At 30.9% G+C, this 19,138-nt stretch overlaps 8 protein-coding genes across 8 annotated transcripts; 4 read left to right on the forward strand and 4 right to left on the reverse strand.

Moving 5' to 3' along the window:
• Window positions 1–3,035: 3,035 nt before the first annotated feature.
• Window positions 3,036–5,886, forward strand: BX663DRAFT_564367 (E3 ubiquitin-protein ligase RSP5). The gene is made up of 7 exons (XM_051532044.1): window positions 3,036–3,183; window positions 3,299–3,386; window positions 3,490–3,623; window positions 3,683–3,944; window positions 4,034–4,114; window positions 4,172–5,698; window positions 5,757–5,886. The coding sequence occupies exons 1-7, from the start codon at window positions 3,090–3,092 to the stop codon at window positions 5,854–5,856; spliced, it is 2,286 nt and encodes a 761-aa protein (XP_051378875.1). The 5' UTR covers window positions 3,036–3,089; the 3' UTR covers window positions 5,857–5,886.
• A 256-nt stretch (window positions 5,887–6,142) lies between these two features.
• On the forward strand, window positions 6,143–6,628 carry BX663DRAFT_523171 (uncharacterized protein). Its single transcript, XM_051529484.1, has 3 exons — window positions 6,143–6,206; window positions 6,292–6,356; window positions 6,421–6,628. Exons 1-3 carry the CDS (start codon window positions 6,175–6,177, stop codon window positions 6,513–6,515), a joined length of 192 nt encoding a protein of 63 aa, XP_051378876.1. The 5' UTR covers window positions 6,143–6,174; the 3' UTR covers window positions 6,516–6,628.
• A 3,489-nt stretch (window positions 6,629–10,117) lies between these two features.
• On the reverse strand, window positions 10,118–10,649 carry BX663DRAFT_523178 (uncharacterized protein). Its single transcript, XM_051529485.1, has one exon. The coding sequence runs from the start codon at window positions 10,492–10,494 to the stop codon at window positions 10,306–10,308; it is 189 nt and encodes a 62-aa protein (XP_051378877.1). The 5' UTR covers window positions 10,495–10,649; the 3' UTR covers window positions 10,118–10,305.
• A 20-nt stretch (window positions 10,650–10,669) lies between these two features.
• Window positions 10,670–11,040, reverse strand: BX663DRAFT_555440 (uncharacterized protein; the record flags this gene model as incomplete). The annotated part of the gene is made up of 3 exons (XM_051531621.1): window positions 10,670–10,724; window positions 10,793–10,925; window positions 10,974–11,040. The coding sequence occupies 3 exons, from the start codon at window positions 11,038–11,040 to the stop codon at window positions 10,670–10,672; spliced, it is 255 nt and encodes an 84-aa protein (XP_051378878.1).
• A 196-nt stretch (window positions 11,041–11,236) lies between these two features.
• BX663DRAFT_555441 (uncharacterized protein) lies at window positions 11,237–11,948 on the reverse strand (the record flags this gene model as incomplete). The annotated part of the gene is made up of 2 exons (XM_051531622.1): window positions 11,237–11,319; window positions 11,486–11,948. The coding sequence occupies 2 exons, from the start codon at window positions 11,946–11,948 to the stop codon at window positions 11,237–11,239; spliced, it is 546 nt and encodes a 181-aa protein (XP_051378879.1).
• A 1,301-nt stretch (window positions 11,949–13,249) lies between these two features.
• BX663DRAFT_489666 (kinase-like domain-containing protein) lies at window positions 13,250–15,067 on the forward strand (the record flags this gene model as incomplete). The annotated part of the gene is made up of 3 exons (XM_051524912.1): window positions 13,250–13,892; window positions 13,949–14,422; window positions 14,547–15,067. 3 exons carry the CDS (start codon window positions 13,250–13,252, stop codon window positions 15,065–15,067), a joined length of 1,638 nt encoding a protein of 545 aa, XP_051378880.1.
• Window positions 15,068–16,415: 1,348 nt separating this feature from the next.
• BX663DRAFT_533111 (uncharacterized protein) lies at window positions 16,416–16,925 on the forward strand (the record flags this gene model as incomplete). The annotated part of the gene is made up of 3 exons (XM_051530505.1): window positions 16,416–16,433; window positions 16,501–16,691; window positions 16,763–16,925. The coding sequence occupies 3 exons, from the start codon at window positions 16,416–16,418 to the stop codon at window positions 16,923–16,925; spliced, it is 372 nt and encodes a 123-aa protein (XP_051378881.1).
• Window positions 16,926–18,447: 1,522 nt separating this feature from the next.
• BX663DRAFT_228054 (uncharacterized protein) lies at window positions 18,448–19,059 on the reverse strand. The gene is made up of 3 exons (XM_051521803.1): window positions 18,833–19,059; window positions 18,676–18,714; window positions 18,448–18,583 (listed from the first exon to the last, which is right to left on the reverse strand). Exons 1-3 carry the CDS (start codon window positions 18,993–18,995, stop codon window positions 18,489–18,491), a joined length of 297 nt encoding a protein of 98 aa, XP_051378882.1. The 5' UTR covers window positions 18,996–19,059; the 3' UTR covers window positions 18,448–18,488.
• Between the last annotated feature and the right edge of the window lie 79 nt (window positions 19,060–19,138).

The raw sequence follows: 19,138 nt of genomic DNA on the forward strand, positions 1-19,138 counted from the left end.
TACATAGAATTCAAGATATTTTCTTGTGGTGGTGGATCCATGAAATCAAAATCAAGTAAGTTTTTAACACCTAGTGATTTGAGTTGTAAAACAACACTTGCCAAATTCGTACGTTGGATCTCAGGAATATTGTTAATAAACATTTCGTTTCGATACGCATCTTCGGTATAGAGTCGATAAGCAACACCAGGCCCTGTTCGACCAGCACGACCACTACGTTGATTTGCATTCGCTTGACTGATGGGTGTGACCTGTAAGGCATCCATACCTATACGTGGATTATAGACTTTAAGCTTACAATAGCCTGTATCAACAACATACATGATACCATCTACGGTTAAGGATGTTTCAGCAATATTAGTAGCTATAATCACTTTACGTGCATTGTTTTCTGCCCTCTGGAAAATTTTAGCTTGAAGATCAGCTGGTAACTGGGAATAGATGGGTAAAATAGCCAAGGCAGGAGGATCCTCTAACTGTTCCATTCGCTCCTTAAGTGCTGCACATGTTGCTTCAATATCTTCCTGACCTGTCATAAAAATAAGAATATCTCCTGCTGGCTGAGAGAGATGAATTGTCAAGGCTTGTTTAACTGCACTATCCACATAATCTTCACAGGGTGTTTTACTAAACATAACGTCAACTGGGAACGTACGACCGGGTATAAAGAAACATGGAGCGTTACCAAAGAACTGTGAGAATCGGTCAGCATTCATTGTAGCAGATGTTACAATCAGTTTAAGATCTCTTCGACGTGCTAAGATTTTTTTAAGAAGACCCATGAGGACATCTGTATTAAGAGCTCGTTCATGAGCTTCATCCATGATGATAGCACTATATTGGTCAAGGTCAGGAGAATTCATTGATTCACGCAATAAAATACCATCTGTCATATATCGAATCAAAGTTTGTTCAGAAGTTTGATCTTCAAAACGAATTGTATAGCCGACTGTACTACCCAATTCACACCCCATTTCTTCAGCAACACGTTTAGCCACCGACATGGCAGCCACACGACGAGGTTGTGTACAACTGATTTTACCATATTTAGTATATCCATCCTCATGAAGGTATTGAGTCAATTGAGTTGTTTTACCAGAACCAGTCTCACCAACAATAATCACTACTTGATTATCACGAACGACTCTTAAAAGATCTTCACGAACTGCAAAGACAGGAAGGAACTCTCGTTGTTCACGCATTGTTCTTGTTCGTGCAAAGTCACTTGCTGCTTCAGAGGTCTTGAGATGAGAGGCAAATTTAGAATCTCCTTTAGAATCAACTTGCTGTTCTTCTTCTTTTGATTCGTCCTTAATACCCATTACATTACCCAATACAGTTCCCGCAATATCCAATCGACTTGCCTTGGCACGTTCTGCTTGCTCTCTTTTTTCTTTCACTAATCGACTTCCTTTTCTAGCAATCATTGCCATATCAGATGTTGGATCCCTCACATGCTGAACCGCCTCCAACTGTTTTGTAAACACCATCCGACCATCCAAAAATGGTGGCTTCTTATCATGAACTAGAAGATGTACTCGATTTTCACTCTCATCCTCAAAGTCTGTATCTACCTCAATTCGTTGTGCCACACCAGAACTTAACATACGACTTGCTTCCCACATATCAGTATCACGATTGTACTGAGCTTGACGTGCAGATAACTTTTTCATCTGTTTTTGAGCCAACTCATCTTCTTTATGTCGATCATGTTGTTCATACTCTGCAAATGGATTATGAGTTGAATCAGCTGCACCATAATCTTCCATTTGATACCATTCACGATCTAATTGAGCTTGTTCTTCTTCCCATTTACGACGATCTTCATCATCACCTTTAAATTCTTCAGGGTATTCGAGAGCAACTTCATCATAGGCAGTAGAACGAATAGCTGGCGTCATATTATCCCAAGTACGACGAGCCATGGCTGTAGCTGCACCCGTTGCTTGTCGACTCAAAAGGCTGTCATGTCGACCGCTACTTTCAAGTCGAGGTGTAAATCGACCTTGATTTTGTGGTGTCATTTCCGTCCATTGACTACGTTTGATGAGCCCCCCACGACGTCTAGGAGTTTCATCAGGACGTGGTTTATTGTGGTCATGATGTTTAGATTTATGATGATCGTCGTGATGTCGATGTCTTTTTTTCATGTCTTCCATACGTTTTAGTGCAGAATCTGAGATACCACCTGGATTAGAAGGAGTCTCTATACGATGTGAACGATAATGTCGACTAGAATGTATTTTACTATGGTCATATCTTTCATCCTCTTTCTTATTATCATCTCCCTTATCATCCTTTTCATCTTCATCATAATTTACTTTTACTTTCTTTTCTGTTACAACGGCGTTAGCTTGCGCATGTCTTTTCTTACGAGCCAAGACATCTAATCCTAATAGCGATTTATTAGTTGGTACTTTAAATATCGGTCGTTCTTCATCTGTTTTTGATGATTTGTTTTTAACAAGGAGGCCACCTGGTAAGTTATTTCCTAATACCAAAACCTCATTTTTAACAGCATGTTGATGAACTGGTTTACTGTTACTAGATGTCGGCGTAGGTTTAGAAGTTGATTTTAAATGATTTGTAATTTTTGTATATGTTTCTGCAAGAAATTCTTGGCTGAACCGACCAAATGTGCCACATACTGATTATGAAAAAAAAAAAGTTAACATAAACACTCTCCCCTTCTTTTTTTTTTTTGCATATACCTTTACTAAATCTATCAAAATCTTTATGAGTCTCTGCAAACTGAATCACTTTTTTAGCAATTAGATCATTTGGATTTGTCAAATTAAGGGCTCTTGAAATATCTATGGCAATGTCATGAATAAAATCTTCGTTGGCCATTATTTAGAAAATAAAATAAAAAAAAAAAAAAAAGAATAAGGTTATTCCTAGTTGAGAGAGAAGAGTGTATTTCTTAAAACGTCACATGACGGAGTCGTAAAAAGCCACAGCAGCTTTTTAATTGGTTGATAAAAGTATCATGGTTCATTTTGCGCATTTTTATTTTTATTTTTTATTTTTTTTTTCTTTAATCCTTCTCTCTCTTTATACAATATAGAGATTGTTGTTGCTTATATATCATGCCAAGTTCAACAAGGACTGTTCGTTTAACAGTCATTGCTGCAGATGGTCTGATTAAAAAGGACCTTTTTTTTAAAATGCCCGATCCTTTTGGTAAATATTGGCTTTATGCCCTTTTTTTTAAAAAAAAAAAGAAAAAAGAAAAATAATAATAATAATAATAATAATGAATACATTTATATTTATTTATATACCTATTTTATTTTAGCTGTTGTAACAGTAGATGGTGAACAGACACATACAACTACAGTAATGAAAAAAACATTAAATCCCTATTGGAATGAAAGCTTTGACTTGTAAGAACTAAATAAAGAAAATTAATATATTAATATATTAACGTTTACTCTTCTTTTTTTTTAAAAAAAAAATATATTTATAAATATATACATTTGTATATAGGCAAGTGACTAATCAAAGCGTCATTGCCGTTCAAGTTTTTGACCAAAAAAAATTTAAAAAGAAGGACCAAGGTTTTCTAGGTGTTGTTAATGTTCAAGTATCCAGTGTATTTGACCTCGCTGTTGGTGGAGATGGTAAATATATTTGTATTTTAATCCTGACTTTAATTTACTTATATTCTTATAATTACTAGAGATGTTAACATTGGATTTGAAAAAATCGAATAATCATGACACTATACAAGGGAAATTAATACTAAATATTTCTACAAATGTCAATGTGCCTATACGAAATGGTACAAATAACATTGCAGCAGGTTCTCGTAATTCTATTATTCAAAATAACACTTCTAGTCAATCTGTTGAAGCTTCTAATGCACAGCAAACAACGACATCAGCGGCAACAACAACAACAACAACAAGTAATGCAGGTGATAATGACGACTTACCAGAAGGGTAATAATGAATTTTTTTTTAATTTTTTTTTTTTATTGCTTTGTTTTTTCTTATCCTTGCATGAAACTTTGCATAATTTATAATATTAGATGGGAAAGAAGAGTAGATCATTTAGGAAGACCTTATTATGTTGATCATAATACAAGAACAACCACATGGAAAAGACCTTCGTAAGAAAAGAAAATACTATACTTATTTATATATAATTATTAATGATAATTGATTAGAGCAAGAACTGCACAAGACCAACAAAATCAAACAGAAATGGAAAGACGTCGACATAATGCACGTGGATTACCAGAAGAAAGATCATCAACAAGTGTCAATAATAGTGCAACATCTTTAGATAATAATCGTCAATCAGTGGTTGGTGTTGTAGGTGTTCAAAATAATATGACAACAGCTGGTTCTGGTCCATTACCACCTGGATGGGAAATGCGTACTACAGCAGAAGGTCGACCCTACTTTGTAGACCATAATACACGTACAACAACCTGGGTGGATCCTAGACGTCAACAATATATTAATACAATTGGCCCAGGATCTAATTTGCAAGTTCAAGTACAACCTGTTTCTCAATTGGGACCTTTGCCCTCTGGTTGGGAAATGCGTCTGACAAGTACGGGCAGAGTCTATTTTGTTGACCATAATACGAAGACTACAACCTGGGATGATCCTAGATTACCTAGTAGTCTTGATCAAAATGTTCCACAATATAAGCGAGATTTCCGTCGTAAACTCATCTATTTCCGTTCTCAACCCGCTTTACGTCCAGTTCCCGGACAATGTCATATTAAGATTAGACGAGACCATATCTTTGAGGATGCCTATGCAGAAATTATGCGTCAAGTTCCTGCTGATCTTAAAAAACGACTTATGATCAAATTTGAAGGTGAAGATGGTCTTGACTATGGTGGTCTCTCTCGAGAATTTTTCTTCTTATTATCACATGAAATGTTTAATCCCTTTTACTGTCTCTTTGAATACTCTGCACACGATAACTATACGCTTCAAATTAATCCTCATTCAGGTATTAATCCTGAACATCTTAATTATTTTAGATTTATTGGTCGAGTTGTTGGCTTGGCTATCTTCCATCGTCGTTTCTTAGATGCCTTCTTTATTGTTTCCTTTTACAAAATGATCTTAAACAAAAAAGTGCTGGTGGCTGATATGGAAAGTGTAGATGCTGACTTTTATCGTAGCTTGATGTGGATCTTGGACAATGATATTACAGATGTCCTTGATTTGACCTTTTCAGTGGATGATGATCGATTCGGTGAAATGGTGACTGTAGATCTTAAAGAGAATGGACGAAATATTGATGTAACAGAAGAAAATAAAAAGGAATACGTTGATTTAGTGACTGAATGGCGTATTTCGAAACGGGTTGAAGAACAATTCAAGGCATTTAAAGAAGGGTTCAATCAATTAATTCCTCAAGATCTTATTAATGTATTTGATGAACGTGAACTTGAGCTATTGATAGGTGGTATTGCAGAGATTGATGTAGACGATTGGAAGAAACATACCGATTATCGAGGTTATACAGAACAAGATGATGTAATTCAATGGTTCTGGCAATGTATTCGTAGTTGGGATAGTGAAAAGAAGTCAAGATTCTTACAGTTTACGACGGGTACATCACGTATTCCTGTAAATGGTTTTAAAGATCTTCAGGGTAGTGATGGGCCTAGACGATTTACTATTGAAAAGGCAGGAGAAGTCACACAATTACCTAAAGCACATACCTGGTAAGCTTATTGTTATACATAACTAAGTACTATCATTTAACTCTAATTTCGTCAATAGTTTTAATCGTATTGATATGCCACCTTATAAAACATATGAAGCACTTGTAGCAAAGTTAACTATGGCAGTTGAAGAAACGGTAGGCTTTGGACAAGAATAAACAAACCAAAAAAAAAAAAAAAAAAAAAAAAAAAAAAAAAAAAAATCTATTCATTTTTATATACACACTCATCACCTTACAATAATTCATCACTCTTATCTCCCTCCCCCTGCCCCATTTTTTTTTCCTTATTGTTTTTTTATTATTATATGCATTTGTTTTATTTGATTATAAAAGATAAGTACTATTCATAAATGCTACTACTAAAAACGATTATTATCTGAGTTTAAATTTTATTTCGATAATGACAATTTTACTCTTCTTCATGTCGTCCCTTGTTTGTTTGTTTTTTTTTTTGTTTTTTGTAACAATTTTAATATGGCAATCAAGTTATCACCAGCAGGACAAAGGTAGACTATACTATTCAGTCAATTTACTCAAAGAGAAAAAATGTATATACATGTATATATATATATATATATGAACTGATATTAGATTAGCAACGATAATTGTTTCCGCTCCATTTGTAGTAGTTACATCTTGGATACTCTATAAACGAGGTAAAGTGACAAGTAATCTCTATTTACAGATGGACTTGCTTATCCCTTATATACATATACATAGTTGTACTCGGGGAAGAACGTAGAGTGTCAAATGGTTATGCGGTACGGCCTATGGGTGTAAAAGACCGTAATGAAAGAGACAATAATAGTATTTAAGAATTATAACATGTATTTATTTATTTTTTTATATCCTCCTCCTCCTCCTCCTCCTCCCATAACAACAATAAGCTTTTTTTTTTTTAATTCCTGTTATTAAAACTTACTACTTTCTTTATCTTTTGTTAATTCAATTACAAGATCACCTGCTTCTATTAAATCATTTTCAAATGCAAAGATCTTCTTTATATGACCAACTTTGGATGCTTTTTATAACAGTCTCCATTTTTATAGTACTTACGACAAACAAGGATTGCCTAATAGATAGACAATCTCCCTCTTTGACATTCATTTCTATTAATTTACTGGTTAAAGGAAATCCAATCTTTGTAGTATTTATCCGAGAGTTCGCTTTTCGACGTAAGATATTACCACTACTATTACTAGTTGTTGAATGAATCATGTTGATCATTAGGGATGGTTGCTTTTTTTTTTCAAAAGTCGTCCTGATTTAAGCAGGGAATTCTTTTGGGAAATTATTCGTCAGGATAGATTCGACTTGAAATGAATGAGTAATTGAATTATCTATTTGAATATTGAAAGCATCTCCTGACTTTAATTGTATAATAGAAGATTGATTGCTTATCAAGTTATGATCATTGAAAGATAATGATGGAACAACTATAGGTTGTTGTTTCATAGTTTGAATGAGACGATTCATATTCGATTCTAATGAATGAATATGTATATGAGACATTTGATCTACAAAAAGAGCCTTTTCTGTCAAAAGAGTAATTAAGAACTGAAGATTAGTTTCTATCCTTTCATTGATAGTAGAGTTCGATCTAGTTTAAATAAAGTGTCTTTATAAGATTGACCAGTTACAACGATTTTTGCTAGCAGAGAATCAAACATCTTACCAAAAAAAAAGAAATATATATATATGTATATGTGTATATAAATATATATATGGCAATAATAATAATAAGAACTTATTTACTGGAGGTGCTATGCATTGAGATTGAATCCATGTATCAACACGAATACCATGACCTTGAGGAAATTGAATTCGATGAATGTTACCTATAGATGGTATATGATCGTTAAATGGATTTTCAGCAACTAGACGAGCTTGAATAGATACCAGTGATCGGCAAAGAAGTGCTATTACTACTTCTATTAAACTGCTACTACTGTCCAAAATAACTTCAACATACAAAAATCATTCTTGAATTATCTTTATCAATATACTTATACATAATAATAGCAATAATAATAAAGACTTCTTGCATACTATACTATCTTTCATTTAACATAGTTCAATTCATCAATATTAATTCAAATAGTAAACTTAAAGTAAAGATGAGTTAGCAAAAGATCAATATTAGTTTAACTTTATTAAACTACTTTTAAACACTTGTCAAAAGACTAAGTATCCGCCCCAAATTTAATTTAATATAGAAGGAAGGAAAGAAGAAGAGGAAGAAGAGGAAGGAAGGAAGGAGGGAAGAAGAGAAAAAAGAAAAAGAAAAATAAAGAAAAATAAATAAATAAATAAATAAAGAAAAAAGGAAGAGAGGTAGAGAGAGAGAGGGAGGGAGAGGAAGAAAATAAAATCAGACAAGATAGAATAAGATCGCAAAGGATAGGTAAAAATAGAGGAATAGAGTTTACTATATTGTATTATATTATATTATATTGTATTGTATTGTATTGTATTGTATTATGTTATGTTATTGGAATATACTGATAAATTAATATCAATCAAAGCATAATAATACTGGTTAAAATTAGCTAAAACTAGCTAAAACTGGCTGATATGCTTATTATTAATTCTACTATATGCATTTTATGCATTTTATGCCTTTTAAGTGAAAACATGAATTATATAGTTACCTTTATACGATATATATCTATTACTTTATTATTATATAGTTACTATCACCTAGACAACGTTAACTTTTTTTTTTTCTGATATTAATTTTAATGCTTAAAATGGTATATAATTAGCTGAAGGCCAACGGTAGTCATAGACAACACACACATATATATATTATACTATGCTATTACATCATCCTCATTTTATGATTTAATAAGGGGAAAATCATATAAATCATATAAGTCATATAAGTTATATAAGCCATATAAATCATATAAATCATATAAATTATGCAAGTCACATAAATCATATAAATCATATATAATAGAACTTGAACATTTGCTAAGATTTAGATTGAATCAGATCAGATTAGATCATTTATTGACAACTCATTTCAAGTAATGGAGTGTAATTATGACTCAAACATCTAGATTTTTTATTTTTATTGTCATTTTCTCTTTTATTGTATATAATATTATATTGGTTCCTTATTGTTCCTGAATTATTTTAGTACCCTCTAGATTATATAATTTAATTTGCTTGTATCAGCACTGTCAAGACAAGATTGAAATACCGCACATATAATTTAAAAAATAAGTCAATCAATCCATACATACACATGTGTATTATTTATTCTCTCATAATATCAATAATGTAAGGAGTGTTTGTATACGTCATCTTTTCTTATCTTTATTTGTTGTTTATTTCTACTTTTTTTTCTTTTGTTTTTTTTCCATAACCCCAGTTATTTAAAGAAAAAAAAAAAAAGAAGGGTATTTCTTTTAGCTTTATATCTTTCAACTATACATGTAAAAGATGGTATATACAGATATAATACATAAAATGAAACGATAGAGGTATTATATAAAATAAAATAAAAGGGAACAGAGTGAAATAAAAGATAAAATGTACTTACGCCTATTTATTTCAAATATGTATAGACATATATATAGACATATATATAGACATATATATATAGACATATATATTATAGATTAGTCTTCTGGCTTCTTCTTTTATATTGATGCTAATGCTAAAGGTATATTACGTCTTCTATTTCATGGTAATCCTATATTAACTGTTTTAAAACACACTATCTACTATCTACTCACCATTAAATTGTTATTACTACTACTAGAATAGAGCAATACTATCCTTGTTATATCTTCCTGATGCTTATCTCTTCTTATATATACTTTACTCTAATCAAGTATTTAGTATATATATACATATATTTACTTATTTATCTATCCATGTGTACAAATAGACATAGCTCTCAAAAAATCCTAGCGCTTATCTTGTGGCATACAATATTAGGTCCGTTCCTTTCCAACTACAAATGGTATGCAAGCTTGTTGTAATTTTAGAGATTGCTTAGGGGTAGCATCTACCTTCTTAACTACTGCTTGAATCATGTTTTTCACTAAAGATGATATGGAGCATCCCCCCAGATGAACGTAACGGAAAGAAAAAATTCAGTGAAAAAAAAAAAAAAAAAAAAAAAAAAAAAAATAGCAAATACATTGGTGCAGTAGAATAAAGTAAGTAACTATCAAAAAATACAATTTCCTCGTTTCTCTGGGGGGGGATAAAAGGAGTTGAGCACGAAGACTCTGTCGATTAGGATAAAAGCATATTATATATATATATCATATATACGCCTTATATATATGTATATATATGCCGCAAACCCCTAACAAACTCTGAATTACAAGAAGTCCACTGTATATCATTTAGCAAAAAGGCCTTTGCATCGCTCATACTTTAGACAATTAATAGGTTTTTTTTCTTTCCTTTTTGTCAGGTTTGTTTATATTTTATATCTTTTTTTTATATACATATTCTATTAAAGTGTATAAATGACGAGGAAAAAAATTAAAAGAAAAAAACACTACTACTACTACTACTACCATTACTTGTTGTTGATTTACGAGACCCAAATCATTTAAAATTTCACCAAATAACGCAATTCTAATCTGTACCTGAACGATATCCTACTTCTGAAACTGTATATTCTACTTGAATACGAGGATTGACCTCGATAAAATAAAATTGGTCTGATTTAAGAATGACTAAAAACTCCACTGTCCCTACTGAATCGTAATAAATATGTTGAGCTAATCGAACGACTGCTTGGCATATCTCTTGACGGAAACTCATTTGATAAAGAGGGACATGGAGCTACCTCTCATATCTTTTGATATCGTCTTTGAAGAGAACCATCTCTTTCAAATAAATGAATGAACATGTTTGATGCGAGTCATTCAAGTTTTGAACTTTAATGTGTTTTTGCGCCTGGAATGGCCTTTTTTTTTTCGATAAAAGACTTGTCTTTTTAGAAGAAGATTCTTTCAGACAACGTTGGGAGTGAGTCAGGCAGTTGATTAGGACTATGAAACGATACGAATATCTTTACCACCTCCTCCATCTCGTGCTTTTAACATAATAATAGGATAACCAAATGGGTTTGCCAAACGTAAACGTATTGACTTGATCTGGATTCGTATATTGAAGTTGAGGTGCAACAGGTAAAATAGGAATACCGATTGATTGAGTCACTTGACGAGCCGAGACTTTATATCTAACCGTATCTATACAAGATGAAGAAGGACCAATAAATAGAATACCTGCTTATCTACATTGATTTGCTAATTCGCTTGATTCTGATAGAAAGCCATAACCAGGATGAATAGCTGTTGCCTTCATACTATATTATAAAATACTGAATTTTTTTTTTTGTATATGTATTTACATATATATGTATATGTTTATATATGATAATGAAAGATACTTTTTTTTTTTTGCTGCATCAACAATAGCTTTTGAGTTTTTTTTTAAAAAAAAAGAAGCATCTTCAAGTCAAATAGATTCATGAGCTAATAAATAGAGACTTTTTATCTTGCTATTCTGAATAAACAGCTGCAGTTTGGACTCCTAATTCTGTTGCAGCAGCTATCATTCGAATCGCTATTTCACCATGATTAGCTATTAAAATCTTATGATGATGATGATACATAATATGTTTGTTTATATAAATAAAAAGAAAAAAAAAAGAAATATTTATTTTATGTGTAATTTTATGGTTACTTTAGCTTCCCAAACATGCAATACAAGAATTTTTGTATTAAAAAGGATAAATTTGAGGTCAAACCAACTAAAGTATAACGAATTCCATTTGCGGCGATCTGTAAAATAGAAATAGTTCTATGTATCTGTAATATACCGAATGCGATAACGAATAATAAAAATGCAAAAAGAAACATAAATCCATAGATTTGGAATGGTGATAAAATAACCCATTGTTGTATTAGAGTGGTGATGGTTCTGCTGCTGCCATGACTACCACCATGGTAATGAGTTGTATTGGATATTGAAATAGGAACAGTCACGTTGATGAGACTTCCTATTGTATTTCCATGTTGTTGTTTCAATGTAACTGATGATGCATCTTTACTTTTCCTCCAAAATGAGGATTGACCATGAAAATAATTTCTTATTTTAGATAGATTAGTTTTGAAGTTTAATTTAGCATTGACTCTTTTACTTGATGTTGGTTTAATTAGAGCTTTATTCTTTTGTGAGATGGGAAAAGATCCAGGAAATGAAGATGACATAATAAAAAAAAAAAAAAAAAAAAGGGAAAGACAGACCGAGGGGCGTCATTTTCTATATAAAGCAAAACAACTTTTTTACAACAGCTTTGTTATTATGCATTTTAATTAAAAAAAATTCGAGTACAACAACAACAACAATAATAATAATAATAACAACAGGTAGTGAAACTTTAAAGTACGAGGGATAGAAAGAAAGGCTGTAATTACTTTAAATATGACAATGTTTACTCTGCACCTGAAAATGTTCAAACAATAACAAATAAAAAAAAAAACAACGTGAAGAATATTCAATCGGAGTTATTTATAAATTGTTTATTTCTTTAACTATTTATGCCGTCTTCTTTATTAAAAAGAGAGAAAGAGAGAGAGAGAGAGAGATAAAGAAAAAATCGTCCTATTATCCATATTTGATCTAATAAAAAATAAGTTTACAAGTTAGATATAGTGTTAAATTTTGTTTTTGAAAAAAATAAAGAAAATAAAGAAAACTATTTATTATTACGAGTTGTAGTCATGTGTAAGATTGATCAAAACGTTATAAGCAATCACAAATATATCATTGTAACTGGGTGGTGGGTATTCCTATCTGAGCCTAAAAAAAGATTGTTTTAATGGTTTCACTTAACAACAGTAATGATAATAATAGTAGTAGTAGCAGTAGAAACTACATTATCTTCCCCTCCTTATTTTATTAGTCCAACGAAAAAGCAAACAAAATAAATAATAGGAGTAATTATTGATGCTTTTGTATGTATGTATGTATGTATGTATGTGTGTATATATATAAAAAAAAGATAAAAAAAAAAGAAAAGAAAAATATAGGATGATGTTATTCAGTTATAGCGGAGTAGAATAATTAAAGGCGCACACATACTACATAAAATAGAAAAAAAAAAAAAAAAAAAAAAAAAAAAAAAAAAGATGATGGTTTCTTTTTAATAAAACATAGATGAATAAATAAATAAGAAGGAAAGCAGCAGAGAAGAAAAGAGAAAAGAATGAAGTTTTGTTTTATTTTATATTAAAGAAGTACTCAAACATATTTATTAAGTAATTTATTTCTTTCTTTTCCTCCCTATCAAAGTCTTATAGGATGGAACTCCGTTATATGGTCCCGAGTGTATATTTGTAAATAAATACATATAAATAAATAAATAAAAAAAAAAAAAAAAAAAAAAAAAAAAAAAAAAGATTGGATCCATATTATGTTATTATATGTGAATATGTTAATTTTTTTTTTTGAGTTTTTTTTTTTTTTCCTTTCTTTTTTATTTATTTATTTATTTAAACTATAATAAAATATGATGCAACATCTTGTAAATCAAAGATATGATATTATAACAACACCAGAGAGATCTTTACCTTCTAGTCCAACACTTTCACCTGCTGTAGTAACTCCTACAATAGCTACAAGTGAAAGAAAATCATGGGATCCTTCCGCTATAGATTTATCTGAACTGTCTAAACTATTAGCAGCAAATAATAATAATAATAAACCAGCTAGACCCCAAAATAAACCAAGGCCTCGTTCTCAATTATTTCAATCTTCTAAACCTCCTTCTCCTACACTTTCTACTTGTTCTGCTGAACCTACCTTTGCTCAACAAAGAAGACCTAATTTATCATCAAATAGAAGACCTGCAAGTACTTGTTCAACTCCTTCACAATTCATCTTTAAAAAACCTGAATATGATGAACAATATTTAAAAACTCATTTTCATAGACAACAACAACAAAAGGATTTATTTTTAGCTTGGTCTGATTTACGTAGATTTTTTGTTAATACTCAACAACAACAACAACAACAGCAGCAGCAGCAGCAGCAACACCAACAACAACAACAACAACAAGAAATATCACCTACAACATCACAACATTCACAAGAATCAGATACATTTGCTAATCAATTTAAACAAGATATAGGAGGAAAATATGGGACATGGGGTAAGAATAGATAAGATGACTTTTATGTATTCACTTATTTACTTTGTTTATATTAGGTAAATATATTGGAAAAGGTGCTGGTGGATCAGTTCGTCTTATACGACGTTCGTCTGATCAAAAGACATTCGCTGTTAAACAGTTTCGAAAACGTTTTCCACATGAATCTGAAAAAGATTATATAAAAAAGGTAACAGCTGAGTTCTGTATTGGTTCTACTTTACATCATCCAAATATTATTGAAACATTGGATATCATTCAAGAAGGTGCTCAATTCTTTGAAATCATGGAATATGCCCCAAACGACTTATTTAATGTGGTAATGAGTGGAATGATGTCAAGAGAAGAGATTGCTTGTTGTTGGAGACAACTATTAAATGGTGTAGAATATTTACAATCAATGGGTATTGCACATCGTGATATAAAGTTAGATAATTTAGTATTAGATCATCTTGGAATATTAAAGATTATTGACTTTGGTTGTTCAACTGTTTACAAATACCCATTTGAAAATAGCATTACTTTAACAAAAGGTACTTTAATATATATACATATGTGTATGTGTGTGTGTGTATGTGTGTGTATGTGTATGTGTGTGTGTTTGTATGTATGTAGTAGACTAAAGAAAATACTCTTTTCTCTTTCTCTCTCTCTTAGGTGTTTATGGTTCAGATCCTTATATTGCTCCAGAACAATATATTCAACCTGCTTATGATCCACGCCTTTCAGATATTTGGTCTTGTGGTATTGTCTTTATCTGCATGACAATTCGTCGTTTCCCCTGGAGAATCCCACGTTTAACGGACCCATCTTTTAAAGCTTACGCTACTAACCAACATCAACAACAATTTAGGCTTCTTAAATTGCTACCACGTGAATCAAGGCCTGTGTTAGCTGGTATTTTAGAGATTGACCCTAAACGAAGATATAATTTAGAAACTATATTGGCTGATAAATGGGTTCAATCCATTGATGTTTGTGGTGTACATGAAGCAGGTAAACAGCATGTTCATCATGTAATGTCACCTTCTTCTGGAGGACGTGATAATTTGGTAAATATCACTCAGGAACCACCTGGTGTTGTAGCTGAAAAAGAAAAGAAGAAAAAGAGAATGAGTCGTTCATCAATTATACCAAACAATAATAATGTCTATGTTAATAAGAACTCTTCTGCTTAATAGAAGAGATAGCCCAACATAACTCATATTGTCATCCTCTTAAGATGAATGAATTCATTGTATGTGTATCACTGTAATATATTTAATAATAATAATAATAATAATCAATTTTTTTTTGTTTGTTTATATCTTTGAAACGATAAACTATAGTTAACAGTGCTTCTTTCTTTAGATAATGTACATTATATAGCTGTGATATTCATTTATGAAGGCCTTATTATTTCATAACAAAAATTATGTAAATAGATGACAGCAATAGTCTTTTTCTTTTTTACTGTATACATAAGAATACTTTATTATCTTTATTTACTTTAATTTCAATAACTGTCTTTATATGACAGATAGAATCGACAGATTTATATATACCGATTCAACACTCACAATGTTAGTTCTGTGATGTTCGAATTAACAGTTATTAAAAGAAAAATGCAGAATTGTTATTTTCTACTCTATATAGCATAAAATAAGTTTGATTTATATTCTTTATGCTAACATAATTTATCTCGAATAATGAGAAGGAAAAAGGATTTTCTTTTAATTGTAATGGAGCACGTTGGTCTTCTTTTGTGAATCAATATTCACTCAAGGTAAATAAGTATTACATTGTATCCTTTTTTTTTTTATCAAACAGATTTTTATATATTTGTAATTAATTACTTCTAAAAGAACTCAAATTAGTGAATTTTATATGTAGAAACACATATAAAAAAAAAAGCTCACTCCATTAAATTTTACAATGCTTAACGGTTGCTTTCCGAGAAATGGTTATTCTCTACTTGAATATGATTGTTGAGCAAAGAAGATGACAATAGTAGTCGTTTTCTTTTTCCATATTTACTCTAAAACCAATTTTTTGAAAAAAAAAAAAAAAAAAAAAAAAAAAAAAAAAAAAAAAAAAGGTTCCTGTAACTAAAATAATATTTAGTATTCATCTAGGAAATAACCCATTTGAATATATTTGTAGTGATTCATCAAGAACACTAATATCGTTGTTTTGAATATGGCTTTTTTTTTTCTAACGGAATTTATATATGTATATATTTATATATATATATATGTCTAACAGGCTAGCTTTATGCTGTTTACATTTATATGAATGTTGCATCTAACATAATTTTAACCTAGTTTCAATTTGACTCGAAAGTACTAAAATAAAGCAATCTTTCTTTGTTTTTTTTTGTTTTTTTATCTTTGATAAAAATTTAATACAATTCTCTGCCTTTCTTTTTTTTTTAATAAAATAAAACTCAGCTTAGGGATATATTATATCTTTATTTAATTAAATAAAAATTATTATTAGTTCTTTTTTTTTTTTTTTTTCTTTCTTTCTTTTTCAATAAAAAAAAAAATGGAAAAGTTTAAAGAGGTAAATTTAAGCAAAATTTCACTCTTCTTTTTTTTTTTCTGTTTTAATTTGAAAATTTTATATATAGAAAATTGCAAGCCTTCGTGCTGAAGCAGAAAATGCAACTGCACGTGCAGACGAACTTGAAGCCCATGTTAAAGAATTAGAGACAGAACATATTGCCAAAGACCACGAACTTTCATCCCTTCAAAATCGTGTTAAAATTTTAGAAGAACAATTAGAGAGTACTGAAGATCAACTTAAAAAAGTCACTCAAGAGTAAGTTCTCTTCCTTCTTCCTTCCCTCCCTTCCTACATAATAACACCATATTAACATAATACTTTAATAGTTTCACTGAAGCTGACTTAAGAGCTGAAGAAGCTGAACGTAAAATTATTATTCTCGAAAAGGAATTGAATGAAATGGAAGAAAAGTATGAAAAATTAGATGAAATGCATAAGGCTTCAAAGGCTGAATTAGAAGAATTGGCCCGTCAATTTGATGAATTATAAAAATAAATAATAATAATAATAAAGAAAAGGATTATGTTTTTTTTTAAATAACTTTATTTACTATTTTTCATTTCAGAGTGTATCTATTTATATACATGTTATTTAATATTATTGTTTTATGGTAACTTTTTTTTTTTTATTTTTTGCATAATCACTTACTTTAAACATTCGCATCACTCGACTTGTTTTTTTAACACGTCCATTTTGTATATTTGGTGTTATTTCTCTTGTATTTTCTGCATTTTCTTTTTCTTTTTCTTTTTTATTATTATTCAATCCTAATGCCAGTTTTCGATAAGATTCGTGTGCAAATATATTTGATTTTAATGTACTACGTCCTTTCAGTTTGGCATCACCTTTCTATAAATGTAATAAAAGAAAAAAAAAAAAGAGCTAAGTATGTTTATTACTATATATTTACAATGATAGAAAATTACCTTGATCTTTTCAACTTTATTTATAAATAAACTCATACCATCATGCTTTCCCCATTCTCTAGACTTTAACTTATGTCGAATTGATCCTGCGTAACTCTGTAATGTTGGTAACACCTTCACTGTCACTTTAAGATCATGATCTGGTATTACATATCTATGTCGATGCATAACTGATTCATGCGGCTTGGTGCCTAATATTGCTGATATAAATGGACCATCGTCAGGCTCTATCCAGTGTGGCTGGTACTTGCCTGAGTGTATCACCATTGCTACAATATCCGAATCATCCGTATAAATATCTGTACCCCATAATGCTCTTTTTCTCACACGTACATTGTCGAATGTCAAATATCGAGCCGGTATTCTTATCTCTATTAACCCATTCACGCCATTCTCGAAATTAGGTAAAATTAGGTGTGGTGAATAAAGATAAACACCTAATGATTTTTCTTCTATGCCCTCTACCATCTTCCATACCTTTTCATTCTTAATAATCAACTTGGGTTTTTGTTGAGGTCTTGTCATAAGATCAACCATCATATTAGAAAAGAGAACATTGGCTGCAATTGAACTTTTACGTCGGCGTCGAGTTTCCTCAAGTCCAGAATTTAAAAGAGTGCTGATATTAGCCGCCAAGTTGCCTATGGTAGCTTGAACACTAGGTGTAGCAGCTACAGCAGCTAATGCGTTACCTAAAATTTCGGATGGTTCTAAAGAACCTTTACGTTCAAGAGGTAAGCGTGGTGATAGATGTTCGATTACAGATGCACTACTTAATCGTCGCAAGGCAGCACTGATGTCTGGTAAACTTAGGCTAGTATTGGTGTTCGTTTTTGAGGGTGGTGAAAGAGTTGGTAACTTGGGCGGAATATTAAGACCAGAAACTAGCGAAGAAGTAGACATTGTTGTTGGCTTTGTTTCAACAGGCATAGTCAAAGGTGGTATAGGTGTCGACAGCTTTTTACTGTTACTGTCATCGTTGTTATTATTATTATTATTTGTTGTTGTTGGAGTATCTTCAGGAACTGATGTAAGAGCAAATAAAAGTTGTTCACTCGTTATCTCTTCACTCTTTTCTGGTTCTGTTGCATAATATAAAAATTAGTTTACTAAAAATAATTCAAAATTATCCGTTGTTACCTGGTAATGGTGTGACTGCCTTTGATCGATCTGCTGACACAGTATTATCCTGCTTCATCTTTTTATTTATCTCTTCCCCAACTATTAAAAAAAAAAAAAAAAAAAGGAAAAAGAGTTGAATAAAAATAAAAAAGAAGACTACATTGGCTCCAGTCACTTGTATTAAAATATACCTGATGTTAAGTCGTTTTTAGTTAAACGGGCTTTAACTCCTGTTCCATTCATAATAAAACAATGTGAATTAGAACTTTTAACCAACCTTCCTTCTTTCATTTTATATACATGTATTTTTTTTTTTTGAAATTTAATTTTATATTTTTTTCTCATTACCTGTGGGTGTAGATGTAATTGCTACTGGTGTATTAACAGATTCTCCTGTTTCTTTGGATACAAATGTAGATGTGTCTTCATAATTTAGCTTTTGTTTTTTATGTTCATCAATGTCTGTTGTTTCTTCAATGGAGCGTTTTATACTTCCTTCGTTTTCGCTCATTATATATGTATATATTAATAGAACAATAGGGATATCAAGAGAAGTATACAGAAAATAAAATATTATAAAGGAGGGAAGAGAAAAAAAAAAGACAATAGCTAGACCTCTTTTTTTTAATGAAAAATAGAAGTGAGATACTGCCA

The sequence above is a fragment of the Cokeromyces recurvatus genome (assembly GCF_025118155.1).
Source record: "Cokeromyces recurvatus strain NRRL 2243 chromosome Unknown BX663scaffold_35, whole genome shotgun sequence".
NCBI lineage: Eukaryota > Fungi > Mucoromycota > Mucoromycetes > Mucorales > Mucoraceae > Cokeromyces > Cokeromyces recurvatus.

Coding starts and splice junctions, on each gene's coding strand:
- BX663DRAFT_564367 (XM_051532044.1), top strand. CDS start 3,090: ATGCCAAGTTCAACAAGGACTGTTCGTTTAACAGTCATTGCTGCAGAT. Junction 4,115..4,171: donor ACCACATGGAAAAGACCTTC/GTAAGAAAAGAA, acceptor ATAATTGATTAG/AGCAAGAACTGCACAAGACC. Junction 5,699..5,756: donor TTACCTAAAGCACATACCTG/GTAAGCTTATTG, acceptor TTTCGTCAATAG/TTTTAATCGTATTGATATGC.
- BX663DRAFT_523171 (XM_051529484.1), top strand. CDS start 6,175: ATGGCAATCAAGTTATCACCAGCAGGACAAAG. Junction 6,207..6,291: donor TTATCACCAGCAGGACAAAG/GTAGACTATACT, acceptor AACTGATATTAG/ATTAGCAACGATAATTGTTT. Junction 6,357..6,420: donor TTGGATACTCTATAAACGAG/GTAAAGTGACAA, acceptor ACATATACATAG/TTGTACTCGGGGAAGAACGT.
- BX663DRAFT_523178 (XM_051529485.1), bottom strand. CDS start 10,494: ATGAGTTTCCGTCAAGAGATATGCCAAGCAGTCGTTCGATTAGCTCAA.
- BX663DRAFT_228054 (XM_051521803.1), bottom strand. CDS start 18,995: ATGAGCGAAAACGAAGGAAGTATAAAACGCTCCATTGAAGAAACAACA. Junction 18,715..18,832: donor AATTACATCTACACCCACAG/GTAATGAGAAAA, acceptor TGAATGGAACAG/GAGTTAAAGCCCGTTTAACT. Junction 18,584..18,675: donor TAAAAACGACTTAACATCAG/GTATATTTTAAT, acceptor TTTTTTTAATAG/TTGGGGAAGAGATAAATAAA.